The sequence below is a fragment of the Corapipo altera genome, unplaced genomic scaffold (genome assembly GCF_003945725.1).
Source record: "Corapipo altera isolate COAL_440 unplaced genomic scaffold, ASM394572v1 110, whole genome shotgun sequence".
In the NCBI taxonomy this organism is placed as follows: Eukaryota; Metazoa; Chordata; class Aves; order Passeriformes; family Pipridae; genus Corapipo; species Corapipo altera.
The window spans coordinates 1,851,942-1,873,630 of NW_020884960.1; the positions used below are offsets into that span (position 1 = coordinate 1,851,942).

Consider the following 21,689-nt stretch of genomic DNA (forward strand, 5'->3'; position numbering starts at 1 on the left):
TCCCGCTCGCTGACGACGGGGCGGGGGTGCCGCTGGCCGCCCCCACACCGGCGCTGCGGGGGGGGAGCCGGGCGTTGCTGAACAAAGCGGGCGCCGCTCCCACCCCACGAGGAAGCTTTGTCTCCTTGTCGCGTTGACATCTTCCCCGGCGCGGCCCCGGCTCCACCCACGCGCGAACGTGGGTTTGGATGAAAGAGCCCCCGTGTCACCCCCGCTCCAGCCGCTCCTGCCCCCGGCGCCGGGCGCGGGTGGGACCCGCGTGGCCGGTGGGCGTCTACCCACCCGCCACGCACCTGCTGCAGGATCGCCAGGAGGAGTCCTCCGGGGCAAGGGGGCATACATGGAAAGGAAACAGCGGGACGGGGAGGTTTTCCTTGAGGGTGTTTTCCCCTGGTAAGAGAGATTTGCTGGTGGAGTTCTGCCCCGATGGGCACGGGGAGGGGGAGTGAAGCCTCACTGGGTGCGGATGCTGTGCTTGGGGCTGTGCCTTATGCCTCCCCTTGGGCTGCCTGAGCAGGGCTGATGGGGGATGAGGGTGCAGAGGGGAGCAGGGCTGGCACAGCGTGCAGGCTGCGGGAAGAACCTGCCTGGGCACAGCCACCCCGAGTTGGCACCCTGGGCACAGACGTGCTGGGTGGTGGAGCAGTGTCCAGCTCCATCCGTCCCATCCTGTTCTGAGACACATGGAACTGAGCACCCAGTTCGCCTGGACATGGGGCTGGGGATATCTCTGCAAGACCAGAGCCACACCGTGTAGTGTCTGACTCAGATGGGCAGCTGGTGCCCGCCAGCCCACCATGGTGTGGGCACTGCCCAGCGGCGCTGCCCGCGGGTGCCTGGCCCTGGGCAGGGCTCCTGGCTGTGCGGGGAGCGGTGCTGCCACGTGGCTCCCGCCAGCAGCACGTGTGCCGCCCCGGCTCCTCGCTGCTACCATCACTTCTTGAGTGCTGTGATTTATTGATGACTCGCTGGGTTCCCAGCCCTAGGAGAAGGGCTAGTCTGCAGCAAGGAGCAATCAAAGCGCCGTGGGAAACACTACACTGAGCTCACGCGCTGAGCCGTCGCCCCCCTCGGTGTTCAGAGACCGAACTGCTGCAGCTTTGCTGCTTCTGCTTTAGGAAGCAGCAGCACAATGGGGCTGAAGGAGGATCTGGTCGGGTCAGCCCTGAGCCTGAGGACCAACAGCCCATGGCCTCCCCCGTCCGCTGCCTACAGAAGAACACAAGGAAACTTGTTTTCAATTTGGGGGCTCCCAGGCAACGAGTGGGGAGCAGCTCAGGATTGAGAGCCCCTCATCCACATGGACTGCAAAGCCCTGAGCCAAACTCTTCCTGAATCCTCAGGAATACCCATGTCATGGCTCAGTAGATGGAAAAGGTAATGGAAGAGCATGAAGGAGAGGAAAAGCAATGCCAAACAAGAGAACTACATACAAAGAAACCCTCATTTGCCTGTTATGTCTGACATCCTGCAAATGCTCCAGGCTGTTTGCATGGCCTCACTCAACCCCATCCAGTCCAATTCTCCTGGTACAGGTGTGTGTGCCTCAGCTAAGGCCATTGGTCGCTGCTGCCCCAGTGATGGCACAAGCCCTGTGGCCACAGGGAGCCGCAGAGAGGGGCTGAGCAATGCCAACAGCAGGGACACAAAGCAGCACCTGAGGGCAGCTCTGTGCTCACTTGGCTTACATGGATGGCCAGTGTGTGGGGGTGGCACCAGGCCCCTTGGCCTGAGGAGAGACCTCAGGTGTCTGCGTACATGGAAAATTGCCCCCCACCCAGAGCACTGCACCATGCATGAATTCCTGTTGCTGCCCTTCCAGAGGCCCCAAACGAGCCAAGGCACCCCTTGGTGCTTTGATTTCTTCTCTCCCATGAGGTCAGCACTACTGACTCCCTTTCCTGCTATCAAGGCTGATAAAAGCAAGCAACAAGAAGGACTTGGCTTTCTGACCATATAAGCAAAGGGAAATGCTGGCAGCTGCGTTTGTTTCTACTCCTCTGTAGATGGTCCCTGCTGGGAGAAGGCAGGCTTGGCCAGGACCTTGGAGCTATGGTCACCTCCCCTGCATCTGTTTGTGCCAGCACAGCATCATGTATGGCTGCAGCTCCCCCCTTCCTGGGGATCTGGGTGAGTGATATTTCTGTGGACTCAAACCCATTGCAACTATTTTGGGGGTGCCAGATATGTGCCTGCAGCAGGCAGTGAGCTTGCTGCCTGTGGAAAAGCTGAAATCTGGCAGCAAAGAGCACCAAGCACAGAAAGACAGGGACGATTTGGGTTTGGGGGTGGAGCTGAGAGCGAGGTTGTGGCCATGGTACAGCTTCCTGGGGAAAAGGGAAAAGGGAGTGCTGGCTGGGCACAGGGCAGTGGTGGAGTTTCCATAATAACAAGGAAAAGATCAGAGGTGAAAAATGAACTGGCAAATGTGGAGAGAAACAGCTGTCATAAATTTCTTTGTGTCCCACACACACATGAATACACTACAGAACATGTGTACGTGCCCTTTTTTCCTTTGCACTGACAGAGCGTGCAACAGAAATCTCTCCCTGGTGTGTGTGCGTGCGCACATAGAAACACACACACACACACAGACACATACTCTCTCCCTCTAATCCCTTTCCTGCTTGTATGTCAGAGAAAGCTATTTCTGGAACGTGAAATCTAGGTCAAAAAGGAGAAAATCTGAAGGGAATGATAAAAGTCCCTCCCAAAGACCATGTGGGGTCAGCATGGGCCAATGTGATTAGTGAAGGGGCTGCAGTGGTGCTTCATCCCTCAGCCCTGGACACTCATGTGCAGGTGGAGCGATTGCTCCTGGCCTGGTGTGAGTTCCCTTTGCCTTCACGCCACTGCTTCTTTCCCACACAGAAGAGAAGGCCATGACAGCTGAGAGGAACAAAAATCACCTTCCTACACAGAAACCAAGTTCACTGCGCACAGAGAAGGAGGAAGAGCTACACGACTTTCCCAGAAGCCACATGGCTTTCCTAGAAGCTGTGGAAACTCATTCCACAGTGAGGCAACCCTTGGGGATTGGGCCAGCACAATGCCGTGACACCGCACAGGTGTGTGCAGGCACTTTGTCCTTCCTCCACTAAGCATGGCCCTGCTGCCCCTGCAAAAGAGCATCAGTGCCAGGGGACCAGGCTGGCACCTGCCTTCTCCTGGGGCAGGGCAGGGTTCCCAGAACAGCCATGGGCCTACGAGCCAGCTCTCCAATTTAGTGATAAGAAGGGAAACAAAAGCAACACGAAGACAGGAAGTAGGTGGGAGGCAGAAGGCAGCTATTCTCTCCCAACCTTAGGAGTATTTCTCCTGGTTAGTGCTCTCATGCCCAGCCTGGGCTTGGCAAAGTTCTGGCATATGGATGGGCCAGAAGATGCATGCAGCCTTGCCCTCCCTGGAAGAGATCTGGACACAGGATAAGGAGCTGGGAACGTGAGCTTTCTGGGATCAGGCTGCTGAATCCCAGGGCAGAATGCTCTGAGCAAGTGTGCAGTTACCAGATGGCACACGGGGGACTGGGGAGAGCTCAAGCAGGAACTGGCTTGGTGTTAGCTTTCCCTGCTGTCTTTGCTTTGCTCACCTCTGCTTTCCTGTTTTCCCTGGATATCAAATATTCCACTCTGCATTGCAAGTAGTCTATTAAACAACCAATTCGCACAGTTGCCTCTACTAAGCAGGAGCCGGGGCTGGGGATCCCTTTGTGATGCTCCTGAGCCGGTGTGGCTGTCACCACACGCCTGGCAATTAGAGGAATAGGTTCCATTGGGGCTTTTGAATCTCCGGCTGAGCAAGGCACAAAGCTATGTTTAAGGCTGATGAAGGGCAGCTCATCATCTGTCTCGCTGGCTGAGCTAATGGGAGCTAATTGCTTTGTAATGTGCCAGTGACACAGGCATTAATGGGAGGAGCTGTGGCAGAGGTTTGACAGCTGTCAGGGCTCTTCCCTGGCCGTGTTCCCCACATAGACCTCGGGACTGGCACTCTTCTGAAATGGAGCTTGTTGCCCCTCCTGTACCATCCTGCCCTCGGATGGTGCCTGAATCCTTTTGCTTTAAGATCCAACCCCCACCTACCCTCAAGGAACAAGAAGCCTGTGTCAGCCCCAGCACTGCTGTTGCTGGTGCCTCTTAAGGATGTGTCCCAACAGAGACAAAAGCCAAAACCCCTGTCTGGGAACTGGGCCCATGGTGGTTCCTGTTCCTCTGGGCTGGTGCACAGATTCTGGGCACAGGAGGATGGGATGTAAGCAGGTGAGGGCTCTCAGTTGTTTCACCCCAGAGTCTTGCGTGGAGCCTTGCCATGAGCACCTGCAGGTGATGGTGCATCCACTTCTCTCTGTTGGTCCAGATTGATGCTGCCAAGCTGAGGTACCAACCTGCTGCTTGGGAGGCCCCTCTCCTACACCACTAACCACTTAGATGCACAGATGCAAGGAAAGGGACCTGGGGATGCTGGTCGACAGCAGCTGAGCACGAGCCAGCATGTGTCCAGGTGAGCGAGAAGGCCAATGACATCCTGGCTTGTACCAGTCCTAGTGTGGCCAGCAGGAGCAGGGCAGTGACCATCCCCCTGCACTGTGGTCATGCCTCCAATCCTGGGGTCACTTTTTCAGGCCCTTCACGGCAAGAAAGACATTGAGGTGCTGGAGCGTGTCCAGGGAATGGAACGGAGCTGGGGAAGGGTCTGGAGCACAAGTTGCAGCTAAGGGAGCTGTGAGGGCTCATCCAGGAGAAAAGGAGGCTCAGGGGGAACCTTCTCACTCTCTACAACTCTTTGACAGGAGGGGGGAGCCAGGTGGGGTTCAGTCTCTGCTCCCACGGAGGAAGTGACAGGATGACAGGAAATAGCCTCAAGTTGCACCAGGGGAGGTTTAGATTGAATAATAGGGAAAGTTACTTCATGGAAATGGTGGTCAGGCATTGGAACAGGCTGCCCAAGGCAGAGGTGGAGGCACTACCCCCAGAAATGTGGGTCCCTTCCAATTTAGAATATCCTGTGAACTTCCTATGAATTCTGTGAGCGAGTGTTCAAAAAACGTGTGGATGAGGCACTCAGGGATATGGTTTAGTGATGGGCTTGGCAGTGCTGGATTAACATCCTGGGGCAAAGTACTTGCCTTCCTTGCTTCCCACCTGGGTGCTGAGTGCCTGGGGCAGCACTGGGGAGGGCAGAGTGGTCCTGACAGGGAGTGCAGGCAGCCCCCCCAGTCATCCCAGAGGTGCTGGGTGCTCTGGCCATGTGGGAAGGAGAGGGCTCAGCCCGAGGCACAGCCAGCTCTGGCCAGGCATCTGGGAAAGAGCCCCATGCTGGCGTGGAACTGGGAGCAGCCTACTGGGAGAGATGGCCGGGCTGGAGAGAAACCAGCAGAACACGGTTGCCCACAGCCTCACCCTGACCCTGGGGCATGGAGTCAGTCCTGACTAACACTGCAGGGAGAGGCCAGGCTCTTGTCCAGTATAGTAATTCCTAATCAAGAGATGAGATGAATAATCCCGGCCTCCAGTGCCTGGCGGGTGTCTGCAGCCAGGGACAACTGCAATGGCTCAGCACAGGGATGCTGGGCTCTGGGGCTCAGGAAGGCTCGTTAGTGCCTTGAAACTCAGCAGAAGACCTGTTCTTACCCCACAGCCAGGATGTTAGGATCTCACTATCTGTCATCATAGAGTCACAGAATGGTTTGGGTTGAAAGGGACCTTAAAGCTCTCCCAATTCTAAACCTCTGTCATGGGCAGGGACACTTTCCACTAGACCAAGCCCTGTCCAACCTGGCCTTGAACACTTCCAGGGATGGGGCAGCCACAGCTTCTCTAGGCAACCTGTTCCAGTGCCCCACTAACCTTTGAGTAAAGAACTTTTTCCTAACATTCAATCTAAATCTCTCCTCTTTTAGTTTAAAACCATTTCCCCTTGTCCTATCACTATCTGCCTGTGTAAAAAGTCCCTCTACCTCTTTTTTAATAAGCCCCTTTGGATACTGGAAGGCTGCAATGGAGTCTCCATTGATGGTGAGGGGAAAATAGGAGTTGATTTGTCAGACACCTACATGGCTCCTCTGATTCTGTCATGGGAAAGAAAGCAGTTGGAGTCAGTTCAGACAAGGGATGAACTCCCAGGATCTCACTGTAGACATTTTGAGACTAGTCTCTACGTAGCAGCCCCAGGGCTGGATGCACTAGGGTGATACTGTCTGCCTGTCACCTCTGTCACCCTGCCTGCAGGGGGACTAGACTGCAAACCCAGCCCAACACTGCTCCTCCTCCTTGGTGTGGAGCTGGACTGTCACCTGGATGGCACAGGAGCCCCATGATCGGCTCAGATCCAGGCTGCCCGGGCTTCTGGGCAGGGTCAGACCTGCCTGTGGCTCTGCTGGGCAAAATCACAAATCCTGTGGATATGGAGGGGGCAAATTCTCACCATTTATCTTTTTTCCCAAACTCTGATTAGAAAGACTTGTTTCCAGGAGTCCTGCCTGTGCAAGAACCTACAAAGAAGTTAATGGTGAGCCCCAAAGCCTTGTCACACCTCCATCACTGAGGGATGAAGGCAAACACCTCCTGCTCTCCCTCTTCCCATCAACCCCAATTCCTGCCTCTGGCTGATGGGGCTGCAGAGACTGGATACATGCAGACCTTGGGGAAGCCAGTGCAATCTCTGATGGAGTTTTGTTCCCAAGAGTTTCAGAGAGAGGTTAAACCTGCCAACAGCAGCCTGAATTGGAGCAACGAGAGATGCATTGTGGTAAGGAGAAGGAGGAGGATGGAAGCTATTCCTAGTGTAGGGCAGCAGGGCTGCTGCCTGTGCTGCAGGTTCCCTTGCCCCCACAACCCTGGAGGGGTTAGGGCACAGAGGGAGGCCAGTGCTTCTGGGCAAGGTGGGGGTCCCAGAAGGGGGTCCAGCTGCAGCACTCAGGCTCAGGTTTGGCTTGACTGAACAAAGGTATGGAGCTCTCGTGGACCTCTACAGGCTGTGCCAGCCATGCCAGACAGATCCCAGCATGGAGTCATTGAATGGTTTGGGTTGGAAGGGACCTCAAAGATCATTCAGTCCCATCCCCCTGCCGTGGGCGGGGACACCTTCCACCAGACCAGGTTGCTCCAAGCCCTGTCCAACCTGGCCTTGAACACTTCCCAGCATAGGGCAGCTACAGCTTCCCTGGGCAACCTGTGCCAGGGCCTCCCCACCCTCACATTGTGATATTTCTTTCCAGTATCCCATCTAACCCTGCCCTCTGGCAGTGGGAAGCCATTGCCCCTTGCCCGATCCCTCCAGGCCCTTGTCCCAAGTCCCTCTCCAGCTCCCTTGCAGCCCCCTTAGGCACTGGAAGGTGCTCTAAGGTCTCCCTGAAGCCTTCTTTTTTCTGGGCAGAGCACCCCCAGCTCTCCCAGCCTGGCTCCAGAACAGAGGTGCTCCAGCCCTTGGAGCATCTCCGTGGCCTTCTCTGGACTTGCTCCAACAGTTCCATGTCCTTCTGATGTTGGGGACCCCAGAGCTGGAGGCAGCCCTGCTCCTGGCATCTCATGAGAGCAGAGTAGAGGGGGGGAAGAAGTCCCTCCCTTGACCTGCTGCCGACACTTCTTTTGATGCAGAACCCGGAACCTGTGTGTCATTCCAGGACCTGCATCCAGCTGTTGGCCACCTTCTCCAGCACAGAGCAAACCCCCATAAGCCCATAGAAGTCACAGACAGCCATGGCTGGGGATGCAGGAACCTGAGCTCAGTGCCTCGCATGCTCGACAGCTCCCAGGCGGCCAACAGCAGCGTCCTCTGTCCCCCCTCCCCCCCGGCCTCCGCCCCGTCCCCTGGTCCCTCATTGCGACCGGCACTCACTGCTGTTGGTGGGCAGGGTCCTGCTGCCGCTGAGGCTGCCCGTCTGGGGCGGGGAGATGGAGCGGACGGAGCCCGTGTCCTCCTCCTGGGAGCAGCCCGCCTGGATGGCGCGGAGGTAGCTGTGGCTCCGGGATCGGAAGTAGCTCGGCAGAGGCAGGTCCAGCACCTCTGCAGCCGCCGACTCGGCTTCGCTGTAGGTCGAGTCGCAGACAGCCTCGTACTGCTCTCCCAGCTCCGGCTCGGGTGCCTGCACGGGAAGAGGGGCAGCCCCAGTCAGCCCCTGCCTGCGGGCCGCCCTTCTCTTCCCTCCTGCTCCTCACCCTGCTGCCACTCCGGCGTGGTCCTGCTCGTGGCAGGTGCCGCGGGAGGTGCAGTGGTTGGTGCTGCTGGGGTGCAAGGTGCCCGGGCTCTCTGCTGCAAGAGGGAAGAGGAGGCCCTCCTTGGAGGCGAGAGCGTCCCTGCTTGTGGAGTAGGAGAGACTTACCGCAGCAGTGCCTGTGAAACATCCCCCAGCCCCTGATGGTGAGCCTGAGAGCACGTGAGGCTAAAATCCTAGTCCAGCATCTGCCAGGTCCCCCTGTCCCAGCACAGGTGGGAGACCCCACCAGGGCAGGCGAGCTCCTGATGGGGGGAGATGGGGAGAGAGAAAGGGGGAGGTGTGGGCTGGGGGACAGCCCCCACCCTTGCCCAGGGACAGGCTGCCTGGGCTGGGTCTGGGTGGCACCTCAGAACCCATCCCAGCCTCATCTGCAGTGAGGGCCAGGAGAGGGCTCAGCAGCCAACTGCTGCTGCCCCCACCTCCCTCCCTAGTGCCCCAGCCCTGCCCATGGCAGTAGCTGGGCAAACTTGGACTTGCAAGAAGCTCAGCCAGATCAAAACAGAGCCAGGCCAGAGCAGACTATTCTGAAATACAGGTGAGAGATGCTAAGACTGGCCCTGTTGCCCACTTCTATCTCTCCTGGCCCTTTCTTTCTCCTGACACTCAAGGACATTGATCCTGCCCAGCTTTGGCATCTGAGCTCCATAGCTCAAGACGTGCATCTGCTTCCCCTCTAAAACTGACAGTCCCTAAGCCCCTGCTGGGTCCAGGACCAAGCTCTCCATCTGCCCTGCAGTGCCTGCTGCCTCCTTCTCCTCCTCTTTTCCTCTTCCTCCTGCTGCTGGCCTGGGCATGGGCTGACTCCAGAAGCTGCCTCACACCCCACCGTGGGTGTCCCCACTGACCCGAGAAAGCTCCGTGAGGAAGGATGCGGGAAACGCCAGCGGGACAATACCTGCTCTCCATGGGTAAATATCTGAGGGATAAGTGAGGGGGGTCCAAATATCTGGAAGAAAGAGTTGGAGAAGGTTAAAGGCCAAGAACAAGGGAGGCCCTCACACAGACAGTCACTGCACAGGGACTGAGGACAAGGGGAGCAAGTGGCCCGTCCCCTGGGGCCACCAATGCTGACACTTCAGTACAAACTTCAGAGCTCATAAGCTGCCACGTGAGGTGTCACACAGGCCCCTCAAACAGTGGCATGGACACAGCACAGCAAAGCTCCACAGGACATCTCAACCATAGGAGAAGCTGCTGACACCTTCAGCCTGCTGTATGCACCATATATCCATGTATATACACAGGGGACACTGCAGACACACAGTGCTGGGGCACCTCTGGGAAGCCCCCAGCATGGCCAGGAGCAGCAATGGGCCTCTGCAGCCCACAGAGCCAGTGTGCTCCATGCGTGCTCCACATCAGGGAAACTGTCCTTCACCCTCATGGGGCTGGACTGGCCACCTCGCTGCTGTCTCTGCTGACCCTGAGCCAGAAGAAGCCACACAGAAGCTGCACTGCCTTCCCACCACAGCAAAGCTACGGCACACATTTGGCATGTGGACAGACCCCTGAGAGACAATGCACTGCCCGTGGGGAGGAATGCCACTTCCTCCTCCTCTGCTTCTCTAGTCTGCAGAGCACATCCACTTCTGGGCTCTGCCCTGCGTGACCTACCCTGCTCATGCCCAAGATGACCCATCTTGGGAAGAATCCAGGTTCAAAGTGTACCTGAGGGAAGAGGCTTGGCTCTGGAGGATAGTCTGGCCTGTCTGCGCAGTGGGGCTTGGCAGTTTTGGGGTCACCAGCTGGCTCTCTTTGGCCACCTTGGTGTGATGGGGGATGCTGACATGCACACCTGGTGAATCCCTGACTTCCAGAGGTCTGCAAGGTGGAGCCGAGTGGGGACAAAACCAAGCAGAGGGGACTTGTCTGTCATAGCAGGGGATACTTCTGTGTGAGAGGACACTTGGGTCTGGCTGGACACACAAGAAAGGTGTTGGAGGTCACACAAAGGTGAGGGCAGGGGTGGAACTGCCTCTGGCACTGACACTAGTGGCTGAACCAGCTCCATCCTGGATCAACAGACATGCAGTTCATAGGAGGTCTCTCAATCCCAACCAACTGGAGCTGAACTCTAGGATTTGGAGGACAGTGGCAGAGTGCATGTGATGGCAGCAGCACCACATCTGAGCAGTTGCTGTGGCAGTTGGTGTGCCCCCAGCGTCCCAGTGCCACCAGTCTGTCTCAGAGGTGGCTGCCTGGGCAGCTCCTGCCATGTCATGGGCTTCTCAGACCATTCAGCTCCAAGACCCTTCTGATGACTCCATGGGGTGCAGCACTCAACTGACTCGACTGCAGAAGAGAAGCTCTAGACATGGATAGAGCATAGATCCGTTGTCTTCTGCAGAGACTTGGCTTCAGGCATGGACCGACATGCAAAGGACAAGGACATGATGGTCCTGATGCCCTCTGTGCACTGAGACACCCAGCAATTGCTGCTGCTGCACAAGGGATGAGACTGACCACAGGGAACAGGTTTGCCCAGCAATGCCCTGTGCTCCTCCCAAGCTCTCCTCCAAGGGCTCCAACTGCTCTGGGACAGCAGGAGGTACCAGCCATGAGGCCAGAGGGGCTGGGCTGGGGCAGAGGAGGCCTCAGAGCCCCACACAGCTGGAGGGGAACACTGGCAGGACATACACTGCTCAGCCCCCCTCATCCCTGGGTCCCTGGTGCCCACCCCACTGCTGCAACCCCTCCTTGTGCTGCCGCCTGTGGTCACTGCACACAGGCAGAGCAGGCCCGTGTGGGCATATGCTCCCAGCAGACAAGCGTGAACAGAGATGGGGCATGACAGAGGCCCAGGGTGATAGTCGACCCGCTGGGTGAAGCCTGTGGAGCCATTCCTGCCCTGGCACCTTCACCTGCACACTCAAAGGGCTGAGATAAGCACATGGGACCTCTGCAAAGGCTTCTCCTGGCATGAGTTATCTCCTGGCCTGTGAGGCAGCTGTCTTAGAGCCACCTGAGCCAGGAAGAGCTCCAGACTAATCCCAAGACCATTGTGTAGGGAGTCAAACCCAGTTTGCACCAACTGCATTCCAGACACTGGGATCAGGGCATGAGTCCACCCTGTGACAAGGGGTTTGCCACCTACTACCGGCACCTCACAGGCATCCTCGGCTTTGCCAATCCCATGGGGTCCAGGAATATCCAAGAGAGACATCCCCAGCTAGCTGGGAGTTCAGCCTCATGAATTAAAAGCACCTTGTTCCCGAGTCCAGTCTGAGCAGGGTCACTGTCCCTGGTGACCCAGTGCTGCAGTGTCCCAGGCTGGACAGTAGCAGGTGAGGTTGGCCCAGGCTCTGTACCCACCCACTGGGCATGAGGGGTTTGCAGCAGGGTTGGACAGACTTGCAGGTGGCTTCTAGGGGGTGACACGGTGGAACCCTGCACCTGGAGCAGCCCTGAGCTTGATCCAGTGCTGTGGAGCACTGCGCTGGGCTACCATACCTGTGGCAGAACAACTTTGGCTGCACCAGCAGTGTGAGAGGAGGCAAAGCTGGAGGGATGGGGTCTAATATGAATCATGATTAAGTAGGTGGCCTTGACACTTTGGTAAAGCTGCCAGGGAACAGCCTGTGCAGTTCCTGGAGTGCAGCCAGTGCCTTGTTTTGAAGGGGGAAGAAGATGATGTTCCCTCTGCCCTGAGCTGGCCTCTCTTGCCGGGCTGTGCTGGCAGAGCCGGTCAGCACTTCAGCACCTCACCTGGTTGATGCAGCTGGACTCATTGACGCTGTCAGAGATCTGGTTGTATTCTTCCTCCCAGGTTGGGAACTTCGGAGGTAGGAGGATCTCGACAGAGTCCAGGCGGTCCAGGCTCCTGCCAGCAGAGAGGGAGGATGTGAGGGGTGACCCCACAGTGGGGGCAGTGCTGGGGCTCTGCTGGAGCAGAGCCAGACCACCCCTGCCCATGGCCAGATCACCCCTGCCCACGGCCCCTCTGCCAGGCACAGGCACTGTGCAGCACGGAGACAACGCCGGGTACCATGTCCACTGCTTGGTCCGTGGAGTAGAAGGAAACGCTTCCTCACCTTGCCAGCCCCTGGAATAGCCTGGCACACAGGTGAAGGGTTGTTGGATGCAGCAGAAGGAGAGGGGACAAGATTTTGGGTCCCACTGACCCCAGGAATGCACTGCAGATGCCAGGTTAGTCCAGCTGAACTCCAAGGAGCACATGGGATATGTGCCAGCCTCCAGAGTCACAGCACTACCTGGACTGGTGGGAAGGGAGTGAGAGGTGGGGTGAGAAATGACTTTTAAATGATGTTTTGTGGATTTTGCAACTGGAAACTTCTGCAAGATATATACATACATATATATATATATATACACACACATATATCTATATAGATACATAGATATATAGATGTATAAAAATTCGTGTAGAGGAACCCAAAAAATTATCTGGAAGAAGTCCAAGGGCAGCCAGCCTGGAATGACAGTGATGCAGTAGCAGGGGGGCAGTATTTCCAGAGCACCTTTGCTGCAGACTCTGGGAGAAAGTCTGTCCCCATGTCCTGGGGCTTGTCAGCAGCCTCTGTGCAGGAGAACAGGGATGTCACTGAGCACGACCCAACGCAGACCTCGGCTATGGTCTCAGCTCAGATCCAGGCACACAGGGGCTGGAGGGATATGGAGGGATGCAGGAGGAAGAGGAGGGATGTGGGAAGGATGGACTCGCCTGTTCGTCTCTTCCACCACGAGAATGGTCCTTGTGACTGACTGGGTGGACACGGTGTAGGACATGGTCAGCAATGCTAACCCGGGAGATCTATGGAGATTTTCCTGTTGGAATTTCCTGGAATGGCCTCTGGTCCTGGCAGAGGCCCCCTGTAGTGCTTCTTCCCCCCCATCTGTCACAGCTGTGGGTGCAGAGGTCTGTCTGTCACTTGCCTGGGGTACAGCGAAGCTGAGGGCAGGGCAGAGCCCTGTGCAGCATCTAGGCCTCCCACAGCACAGTCTCCATCCTGGGGTGGGATGAGAGCGTGAGCCCTCCCTTCTGCCAGGGAAGATGAAGGAGACACCTAGTCCCTGGGACCCAGTGAGCAGCCCAAAGGCCATGTGAAGCCCCAAGCCTTGTGCTCTCCGCTGTGCTCTCCTCATGCTGACAATCTTTTGTCTGTGAGCTCACACCGTAAGCCAGCGGTGCCCTGGAGCGGGCAGCATCCCCTCCCTGTGCCACTCCACTGCCCTTCACCCTGCCCTGCCCTTGCAGCCTGCCCGCGGGGAAACTGAGTCACAGAGAGCGGCCAACAGACCTTGGAGGGGCAGAGGCCCTCGCAGAGGGACGGATCGTAGCTCCTTGCTCTGCGCCTTGCCCTGGCTCTGGGTGCCTCTGTGGCCCCCCCCGTCCCAGCCACACGCCGGTGTTCCCCGGCTGGTGGAGCCCGGGGCTCCCCGACGGGCGGCGAGGGCCGGTCACCAGGTGGCGGCCGCGCTCCGCTCCAGCCCCGGCTCCAGCCCCGGCCTCATCTCCGTCTCCGGCTCTGGATCCGTCCCGGGCAGGGCCCCGCTGCAGAGCCCCCTTCGCCCCACAGGGTCCTGCCTCCGGCAGAGCTCCAACCGGGACGAACTCTGACCGGAGCCCCCTGGGGCCCCCCGCTTCCCACAGCGGCCCCGACCCCCCGCGCTCCCCAAACCTTTCCCAGCACTGTCCCGTGCTCCGGCTGAGCCCAGCGCTCAAGGCAGCTCAGATCCCGATGGACATGGTCGGGATGGGCAATGAGGAGCCCCAGCCTCTCTACGTAGGTATTTTGCACCAGAGACCCCATGGCCCCTCTCTGCTCCTCTGAGGCTGACGTGAAGGCTGGGAATAGGGATGGATCCACAGCAGGCATTTCTAGGGCTCCCCACAGTTGATTTTGTCACCGTCTCTCAGCAGAAATCAGCATCTGATCTCAATCTGAAGCCTCCATGAGGATTCCCCACACTGCCTGCACCCAGCTTCCCTCTGCCTGCTGAGCCTCAGGAGTTCATCTGTGATGGTTCCTGCTTCCTCCTGCCCCTCCGTACCACTCACACCCTCCAAAGCTGCAGCATCCAAAACACTGACAGTCTCCAGGTGCCTTGTCCTGGGAAGTGGAGCAGCTGGTCATGGGTCACACACCTCCCATCTTGCAGCCCCTTCTGGCCCAGCAAAACTTGTGCCGTGTTCCCCTGGCTCTCCTGTATGGCTGGCTCAAACCACTGTGGGTCTTCCTCCTTCAACACCTGGTGCCTAACCTCTCAGCTCTTCTCTCCTGGCCTCAGGATATCACCCTGCCTAGTGTGCCAACTTTCTGGCTGGTCACAGGGTCCTTGGGACACCTGTGGAGTAAAGCTACTGTCACAGTCCCAGCGGGCCTTGGGCTGTGTGCCAAGTGTCCTGAGCCATGCTGGGTCAGCAGCTTCCATGTCCAAGTGGCATCATGAGGTTGAGATCTCTGTACTCCCCCAGAGGAGAAGATGCTTGGAGAGGAAATCCCCACGGCTCCAATCAGAAGAGTGCTCTCCCCATCACTGAGCAGACAGGGACCTGGAGCAGCTCCTAATGCCAGGGCTATCTGGAGTCACCAGGATGGGGAGCTCTCTCCATTCCTCTGCCACATCTCCTCCTGTCCCACTTTTCTCTTCATGTCTCTGCCCCTGCCTAAGATGGGGTGCAGGAGCCCTGCTGGGCTCTGATCCCCACTTGGAGCCTCTGTGGGGTGCTGCTGCTGGCCAGACCCCGAGGGCTGCTCCAGGGGTGGCCCTGGGAACCCGTGCAGAGCTCCTGGAGGAGCTCCAGCATTACCTTTGCGTGGTGCTCTGCTCACTCAGGGACTGTTGGGTGGCCTTGAGGTAACTCTGCCTCCGAGCTGCAGTTTTTGGGGATGGTTTGGGGCTGTTTTCTGAGTCTTCACTATCATCATCCCCCATGGCTTTGATGTAACTCCCGCTCCGCATGCGCCGGCATGGGATCTCGCTGTCCTTGTCCCTGGACAGCGTGTTGTTCCACTCCCCCTGAGGCACCTACAAGAGGAAGGAGAGCATAAGCAGATGTGAGGGATGGCACCTCTGGGACCAGTGGGATTATGGGGACTTGGGGGGATTGCTGGACTTTCCACTGGAGTGCAGTGGGAATGGGCAACATAACTCCTTTACAATCCTCCCTTACCACTTCATGCCAGGCAGCCCTGGGTTTGGTGGCTTCTGTTTCAGCACATCACAGCCATTCCCCCTGCTGCAGCAGACCACCTCCACCCCAGACATGCTCACACAGCCAATACAAGCTGCACAATGCCAGATGTAAGGAGGAGGGAGGAGGGAGTCTCACCAGGCCTGTGTGGGGCATTGGGACAGGAGCAGACATGGGTGTTCATCACACAGACCATGTCACTGAACCTAAAAGTGCTGTTTTAGAGCAGGGCTTGTGAGTCAGAGCCCAGATGGGTTCTAACACCCTTTTAGATTTCTGAGTTGAATGTGACTCTGAGTGCTGAAATTAATTTCTGAAGCCAAGTCAGGCTCTCACAAGTCCCTCTGGAGCAGCTCAGGCACACAGACCTTGTGCTGGCCTCTCTGCACAAAGATGAGCAGCACCTTCATCAAGAGAATTGCTTCTAACTCTACTAAGATAGCAACTGCACAATTAATTCAAGGCAGACACGGTCGCTTGATCCCTCACTAGAGATGGGTGAGCTGATGGTCCCACTGGAGGCTTGAAGTACTGAACAACCACAGTAGCCAACACCCCACCTGCCCATCCTGCAAAGGATTTGTGTGGGGGACTGGAGGCAGAGCCAAGGTGCCCAGAATGGACCAGGACAAGAGCCACACATGGTGTGGGACAGGTAAGGAGAAAGATGGGGAAGCTCGAGTTGCCAGGAGCAAGCCTTGGCTTTGTGGCTTGCTCAGATTGCAGCTGGCCTTTGTCCTGCCCTTGAGAGATGTGGCCAGGGAGAAGCAAGGACAGATGTGAGGGTGCAGCAATGTCCACGCCATGCTGACCCCAGGGAGTCTGCCCCAGGGAGCAGCAGGTGGGTGGGTGCCATGGGCAGCAGCAATGGGTCTTGTGCTGAGCACAGCTCATGCTGCTGAGGAACATCCACATTGGCTGTGCTGGATGGAGCTGCTGGATCTGCCCAGATCCCCAGGGAGCCATGGGATTAAGCAGTCAGTGTTCATACAGTGCTCTGGGGATGCAGAGTTGTGCTGCAGCTGCAATGAGCCAGAGCTGTTAAATGCTGCATGGTGCCTTTTCCCACCTCTGTTCACAGCAGGTATGTTCTGTGGGAGCCAGGGCCAGTCTGAGGGTCTGTCTGATGCTGTTGGGGTGCAGCATCTTCAGGTGAGGTTTAGATCCTCAGGTAGTGGCTGCTCATGGTCCTGAGAGCACCTGGGCTGTGTCCAGGCTCAATCCACACACAACAGCTCAGCTCACACCAAGGGCTCTCTTGTGCCCGAAGAAGCAGGGGCTCAGCCCATGTCCTGCCATCCTGCTGCCTCCCCTGTGGGTCCAGGAGAAGGCAAGGTGTGGAACAAAGCCCAAACAGCCTGTGGGTGATGGGGCTCCTGTCAGGAGTGTGCCTATGACACAGCACCGGCATTACTGGGGGTTGTGGAACACAGTCAGGGCTGATGCTGCTGTGTGAGATCCAGGTGGGGACTAATGGAGAGTGAGTCTTCCACATGAGACCCACACCCGGCCAGGCCTCCCTGGCCCTGCTTGCTGCTGGTGAGGATTTTCCCATCTCTTTCCACCCTGCCTCCTGCAATCTTTGTGCTTGGCCATAGCTCCCCGGCTGGCTGCTTGCATGAGTGTCCAGCTCAGGGGCTATGGGTGTTTCCATCAGGTTCCTACAAATGTAAGAGCGCAGAGCCCTTTCCCTGCTGGGTGTGAGCCCTGCCTCTGCCCCAGCCTCTGTCCATACTGGTGGCCTTGAGGTTGACCAGGAGGGACTGCACTGGCTCCAGCTAAGTCCTGCCATGAGAGGGATCCCAACAGGTTACTGGGATGTCTGGCTCTGTTCCTAAAGGAGACAAGGGCCTGAGAAAGCACTTTTATACCCATCACCTTGCTGTCAGGTCTGATTGGAGACTGTGTTTTGCTGTTTGCCTTTTCCTCAGGGTGAGCTGCAGCTCCTGCCTGTGGGGGTCTCGGACTAGCACGGGGCTGGGGCGTAGGCAGGTGGGCCTGGGAAGGGGACAGGCCTGGCAGAGGAGGCAGAGTGTGCCAGCAGCTGGGTTGCTCAGCAGAGCAGGGACTGCACGGCCGTGCCCTGCGCAGGGGTAAACGCTGGATGGTGTGAGGCAGTGAGGGGAGCTGGGCTCAGCCCAGGACAGTGGGGATGTTAAGAGCTCAGGCTACTGTGGCTGCTCCAGTGCCGCTGCTCAAGGGCAGGGCCGGGGGCTGCTCAGTTCCACCATGGCTGGTGCATTTGCCTCCTGGCCTCTGGCCTTGTTGGCTCTCTCGGCAAAGCCACACAAAAGAGTTTCAATGTGTCTCTGCTGGTGCAGCCTGTGATCCAGGCAGCCCCCAGCACTGTCTGCCCTGTACAGACCCTGTCCCTGTCCTAGGGACAGCCTCCCCGTGGCATCGTGACAGCCCACTGGTCCTCACCAAGCTGCCTATTTCTCCTTTCCCTGCCTCTCCATTGTTTTTCACTTTGGCAAGACAGCAAGACACAGCTGTCAGGGGGCTCCACATTCCAGTTCAGCAGTCAAAGGGAAGGAAGATGCTTTGCAGGACACCCTCTGAAGCCACTACCCCAGTCTGGATTGTGTCCCACCTCTGCCTGCATACAGAGTCCAGGGGGAGCTCTTGCTCCTGAGGGACAGAGTGCTGGACAAATGTTTCATAAGTGTCACACCTGAAAAGACAAGCAGGTGCCCTTGGGGACCTCCAAAAGCAGTATAGGTACTTGAGGTGCTCTTCAGGGTCTTTTGGGGTGCTTCTCTGCACTGTCAGGCCCCTGAGGATGTGAGGAGCTTGTCCCTGCGATGGGGGTGATGAGCCCAAAGCAGCTCCTGTGGTCAAGGACAGACCTTGACTGTGGTCAGTGAGGCCCCTTGATGGCAGCGGCATTCCTGGCAGGTGAGACTCCAGGCTCTGAGCACAGCTCATGTGTCACAGACAGGACCAAGTGAACCTGAGGGCACCCAGGCCTGGCCCAGAGCAGCTCTGGAGGCTCCTCACTGGCAGTGGGACTCTGCTGCCCTTCTTGCTGCTCTCCCAGGTGTGGGTTTGGTTTTGCCCATGGTGTTCTGGCTGGTGTGGAGGGCGTGGATATAAGAGCACTTGTCAAGAGCACTTGTGGAGGCTTGGGGATACACCTGCCCTGAGGCTGCATGGAGGTAAAGAGCAGGCAGGTAAAGAGCAGGCAGCAGAGGTGGTCTTCCAGGCTGCAGGATGTGGATCCTTCTGCCCAGTCATGGTCTATGTGGTGCCATGTGGTGCATGTGGGATTCAGGCATGTGTCCATCCCTGGAACTGGGGTTCACTGCTGCCACAATGCTGAATGTCACAAACCAGCAGCACTGTCTGGCTCTGCTGCTCTCTTGCCATGAGCAGAGCATGGAGGGAAAAGGGAAGGGGTCACATGGGCATCCCCCAAAAGAGAGGGGAGTGGAGGGAAGGGGAAGGCTCCACTCCTGGGCTCTGGACAGGGGTGCAGAAGCTGCACCGCTCCCACACTTTCGGGGAGGTCTGGAGGAAGAAACTTGCAGAGCAAACAGCGTTTCCATTCACACACGTGCCAGCTCTGACATGCAGCTCAGCCCCGCCACACATGGACATGCACCACCCAGGAGCGCTCTGCCAAGCTTGTGGGCTGGACACAGCGGGCAGGGACACACGGGCCATGCACAGGCTGCACTGAGGTGGGCACACTGCTGCTCCCTCCAGGGCCGCCTCCCTCGGGGTCAGCCGTGGGCTCAGCCACGTCCTTGAGAAAGCAAACCAGAGCCCTTGAGCCCCGGCTGTCCTGGCAGGGCACCCTCTAGGAAGGACCTGGGCTGGATTCCTGCTCCATGGCAGCTAGGTGGGGTTGGCATGAGGCTGCGAGCATCCACTGAGTGGCTGGCACTGAACAGGCCACCCAGTCTGGATTATGAACTATTTTCGGGCGTCCTGGGGGCTAAGGAAGTTCTGGTGTGGTGTGACTGTAAGCTAATCTGGATGATGCATGAGGTTAATGGTGACTGTCCCCTGGGAGCCCTCACACTGCCTGTCCCTTTGGTATGATCCTGAGATCCACAGCTCCTGCTCACCCCTGCCTGGGTCATCTCCCACTCCAAGGAGCTTCCTAGCCATAGGGATCCTGACCCCTCAGCCTCTTTCCTTGTGCTGCCAGCCACATGTGGGGCCCATGGAGATGGGGGAATAGGGTATGGAGAACACAGTCTCCCTCCTTGGGGACTCTGCTCTAAGGATAGAGCTGTGTCACCTGGGGGACTGATCCCAAGAAACCCCTGATGACGATGGGACAGGGCTGGACCTCGAGCTGGATGATTACCATCTCTAATGTCGGGGTATGGGGATGGGCCTGGAAACATCACATGAACCCCCAGTGGTCTCCAGTGAAGCCCAAGACTACCCATAGTCTGGAAATGGGGCAGGAGAGGTGAATAGGCTGAGGGGCTTGCCCAACCTGAAGGCTGGGGTGTCCTGTTTGTCCCCATCCCACTCCTCCTGCCCTCCCTCATGTCCCTTTACCTCTGGGCCCCACCAGGCATTTCTGCCTGGCAGCAGCCCCATCCACAACAGGGCAGGGCCCCTGTGCTCCCCAGGCAGTGGGCAGGCAAATCCCTGTGATTCCTCCCTGTGGCACATGCAGGGAGTAGGCTTGTCCTGTCCCCAGGTGGAGCATGGCCTTGCAAAAGGATGTTTCCCACACACCAGCTGCAGAGATGACTTCTCCATTACCAGTGTAGCCTCTTTCCTGTGCCGAGGAGGGGTCTGGATACAATCACCTACCATGAGGTTCCTGAGCCCTGTGCCCTGATCTCTGTGGCTCACATGGGTACAAGATCAGCCTGAGCACCTGTGACCTGTCAGCTTGCAGGGGCACCGAACATCATGTTTTCTGGGTGCCAGGGGTCTTGGCTTTGCTGGTGAGACACTGTTGGCCGCAGGGGCTGCCCCAGGCACTCGAGATGTTGGTTGCACCCTGGTGTCCCCCAGTGCCCCTCCAGCCATGGCAGCCATGGCTGTTGGCTGCTCCCTACCCACTCCAAGTCCGGTGGCACAGGCTACTGCCCCTGTCTGATGGTCCCAGGAGGGTCAGGGTCAGGGTGGGAGGGAGCTGGGCAAAAGCTTCCCCTCAATACAAGATCCCTACCTGGGTGCTGCCTGCGTCGGTCGGCCCGGGGCTGAGGGGCTGGTCCCACTTCTGTGGGGGCTCGCTCGGCTGCAGCGGGGCACCCGTGTCCTCCCAGCTGAGTGGTGGGGCTGCCCAGCTGCTGGCCGGGCTCGTGCCACCCAGCTGTGCCCACAGCCCTGCGTCAGGCTGTCGAGAAACGGAGGCTCATTATATGGGGGGGAAGGATGGCCAGGGCAGCCTCACATCCCCAGCTGGGGCCAGACTCCGAGAGGCAAGGGGCTGTCGGAGCTGCCTCATGGGCTCTGCGCTGCAGGCCGAGGGGAACAGGGTCCGTAGAGAGTATGGCTGCAGCTCTTTGACCTCAAACACTTAACTGGAAGGAGGGGGACAAAGAAAAAGAAACCAGGCCAAGACCATTTTTTCTGATGATGCTCCTGATAAGTTCAGTCCCTTGGAAGTTTGATTTGCAGCCGTGGCCAGAACAGTATTGGAAACAGAGTGTGCTTCAATAACTCACTGGTCTTTAAAGCTTGTAAGCTTGCTGGGCATAACCAGGGGAGCCCATGGCACCTCTTCATTAAAGGGATGCTGGAGATTTACATACACAGATTGGTCCCCTCCTCCCCCCATCCAGGCCTGGCTTATTTGTCTTCATTCCTCTCTCTAGGGCACAACCAGGTTCATGTCGTTCAAGCACCGCTTTTGGAATCTGCCACAGTGACCTGGAGCTGTTGGTGATGGGGTTTCAAACCAGCATTAGCCATGCAGGCCACGGCCATGCAAGCTGGGGGCTGGCATTGCCCCCCTGCCCCCAGCCCTGTTCCGCGTGGGTGAGTGAGGCAGCAGTCGATCCTACCAGCACTCCGGGGAAGCTGGGCAGAGTGGGGCTTACTGGGCACGCCGGCACGTCCTTGTGATGCGTGGATATAAGGGGTAAGCGTTAGTTATTGCTGGGGATCTTCAGCCCATAGGGTGGTGGAGCGGGGATCTCCACGGGAGCGGGGCTGGAGCTTGGGGAGCTGTGTCCAAGTGAGGTGTGAGACATGGCCGCTCAGCATGTCCAGCTGCACGGGCGCCCACTGGAACAACCACATGTGGGCAGCTACATACCCACCTGCCCAAGAGTGTTCCCCTCAGCATCTTCAGGGTCTGGGCAGGCAGTGGGGGTGTGTGTGGGGCCTGCAGCAAATGGG

The 21,689-nt window shown here is 57.8% G+C and overlaps 1 protein-coding gene across 6 annotated transcripts in view; it reads right to left on the reverse strand.

Moving 5' to 3' along the window:
* Nucleotides 1-21,689, reverse strand: part of DLGAP4 (DLG associated protein 4) — a 73,790-nt gene that overhangs the window by 42,776 nt on the left and 9,325 nt on the right. The window contains exons 3-7 of one of the 6 annotated variants that reach the window (XM_027664066.1): nt 20,515-20,682; nt 14,988-15,205; nt 11,921-12,035; nt 9,111-9,161; nt 7,837-8,083 (exon numbers count right to left, since the gene is read on the reverse strand). In XM_027664066.1, coding sequence (XP_027519867.1) covers nt 7,837-8,083; nt 9,111-9,161; nt 11,921-12,035; nt 14,988-15,205; nt 20,515-20,682 — 799 coding nt within the window. Of the gene's footprint in view, nt 1-7,836; nt 8,084-9,110; nt 9,162-11,920; nt 12,036-14,987; nt 15,206-17,249; nt 17,344-18,045; nt 18,083-20,514; nt 20,683-21,352; nt 21,407-21,689 lie in introns of those variants that run through there. The other 5 variants (XM_027664068.1, XM_027664071.1, XM_027664070.1 and 2 more) reach the window with 5 other exon arrangements.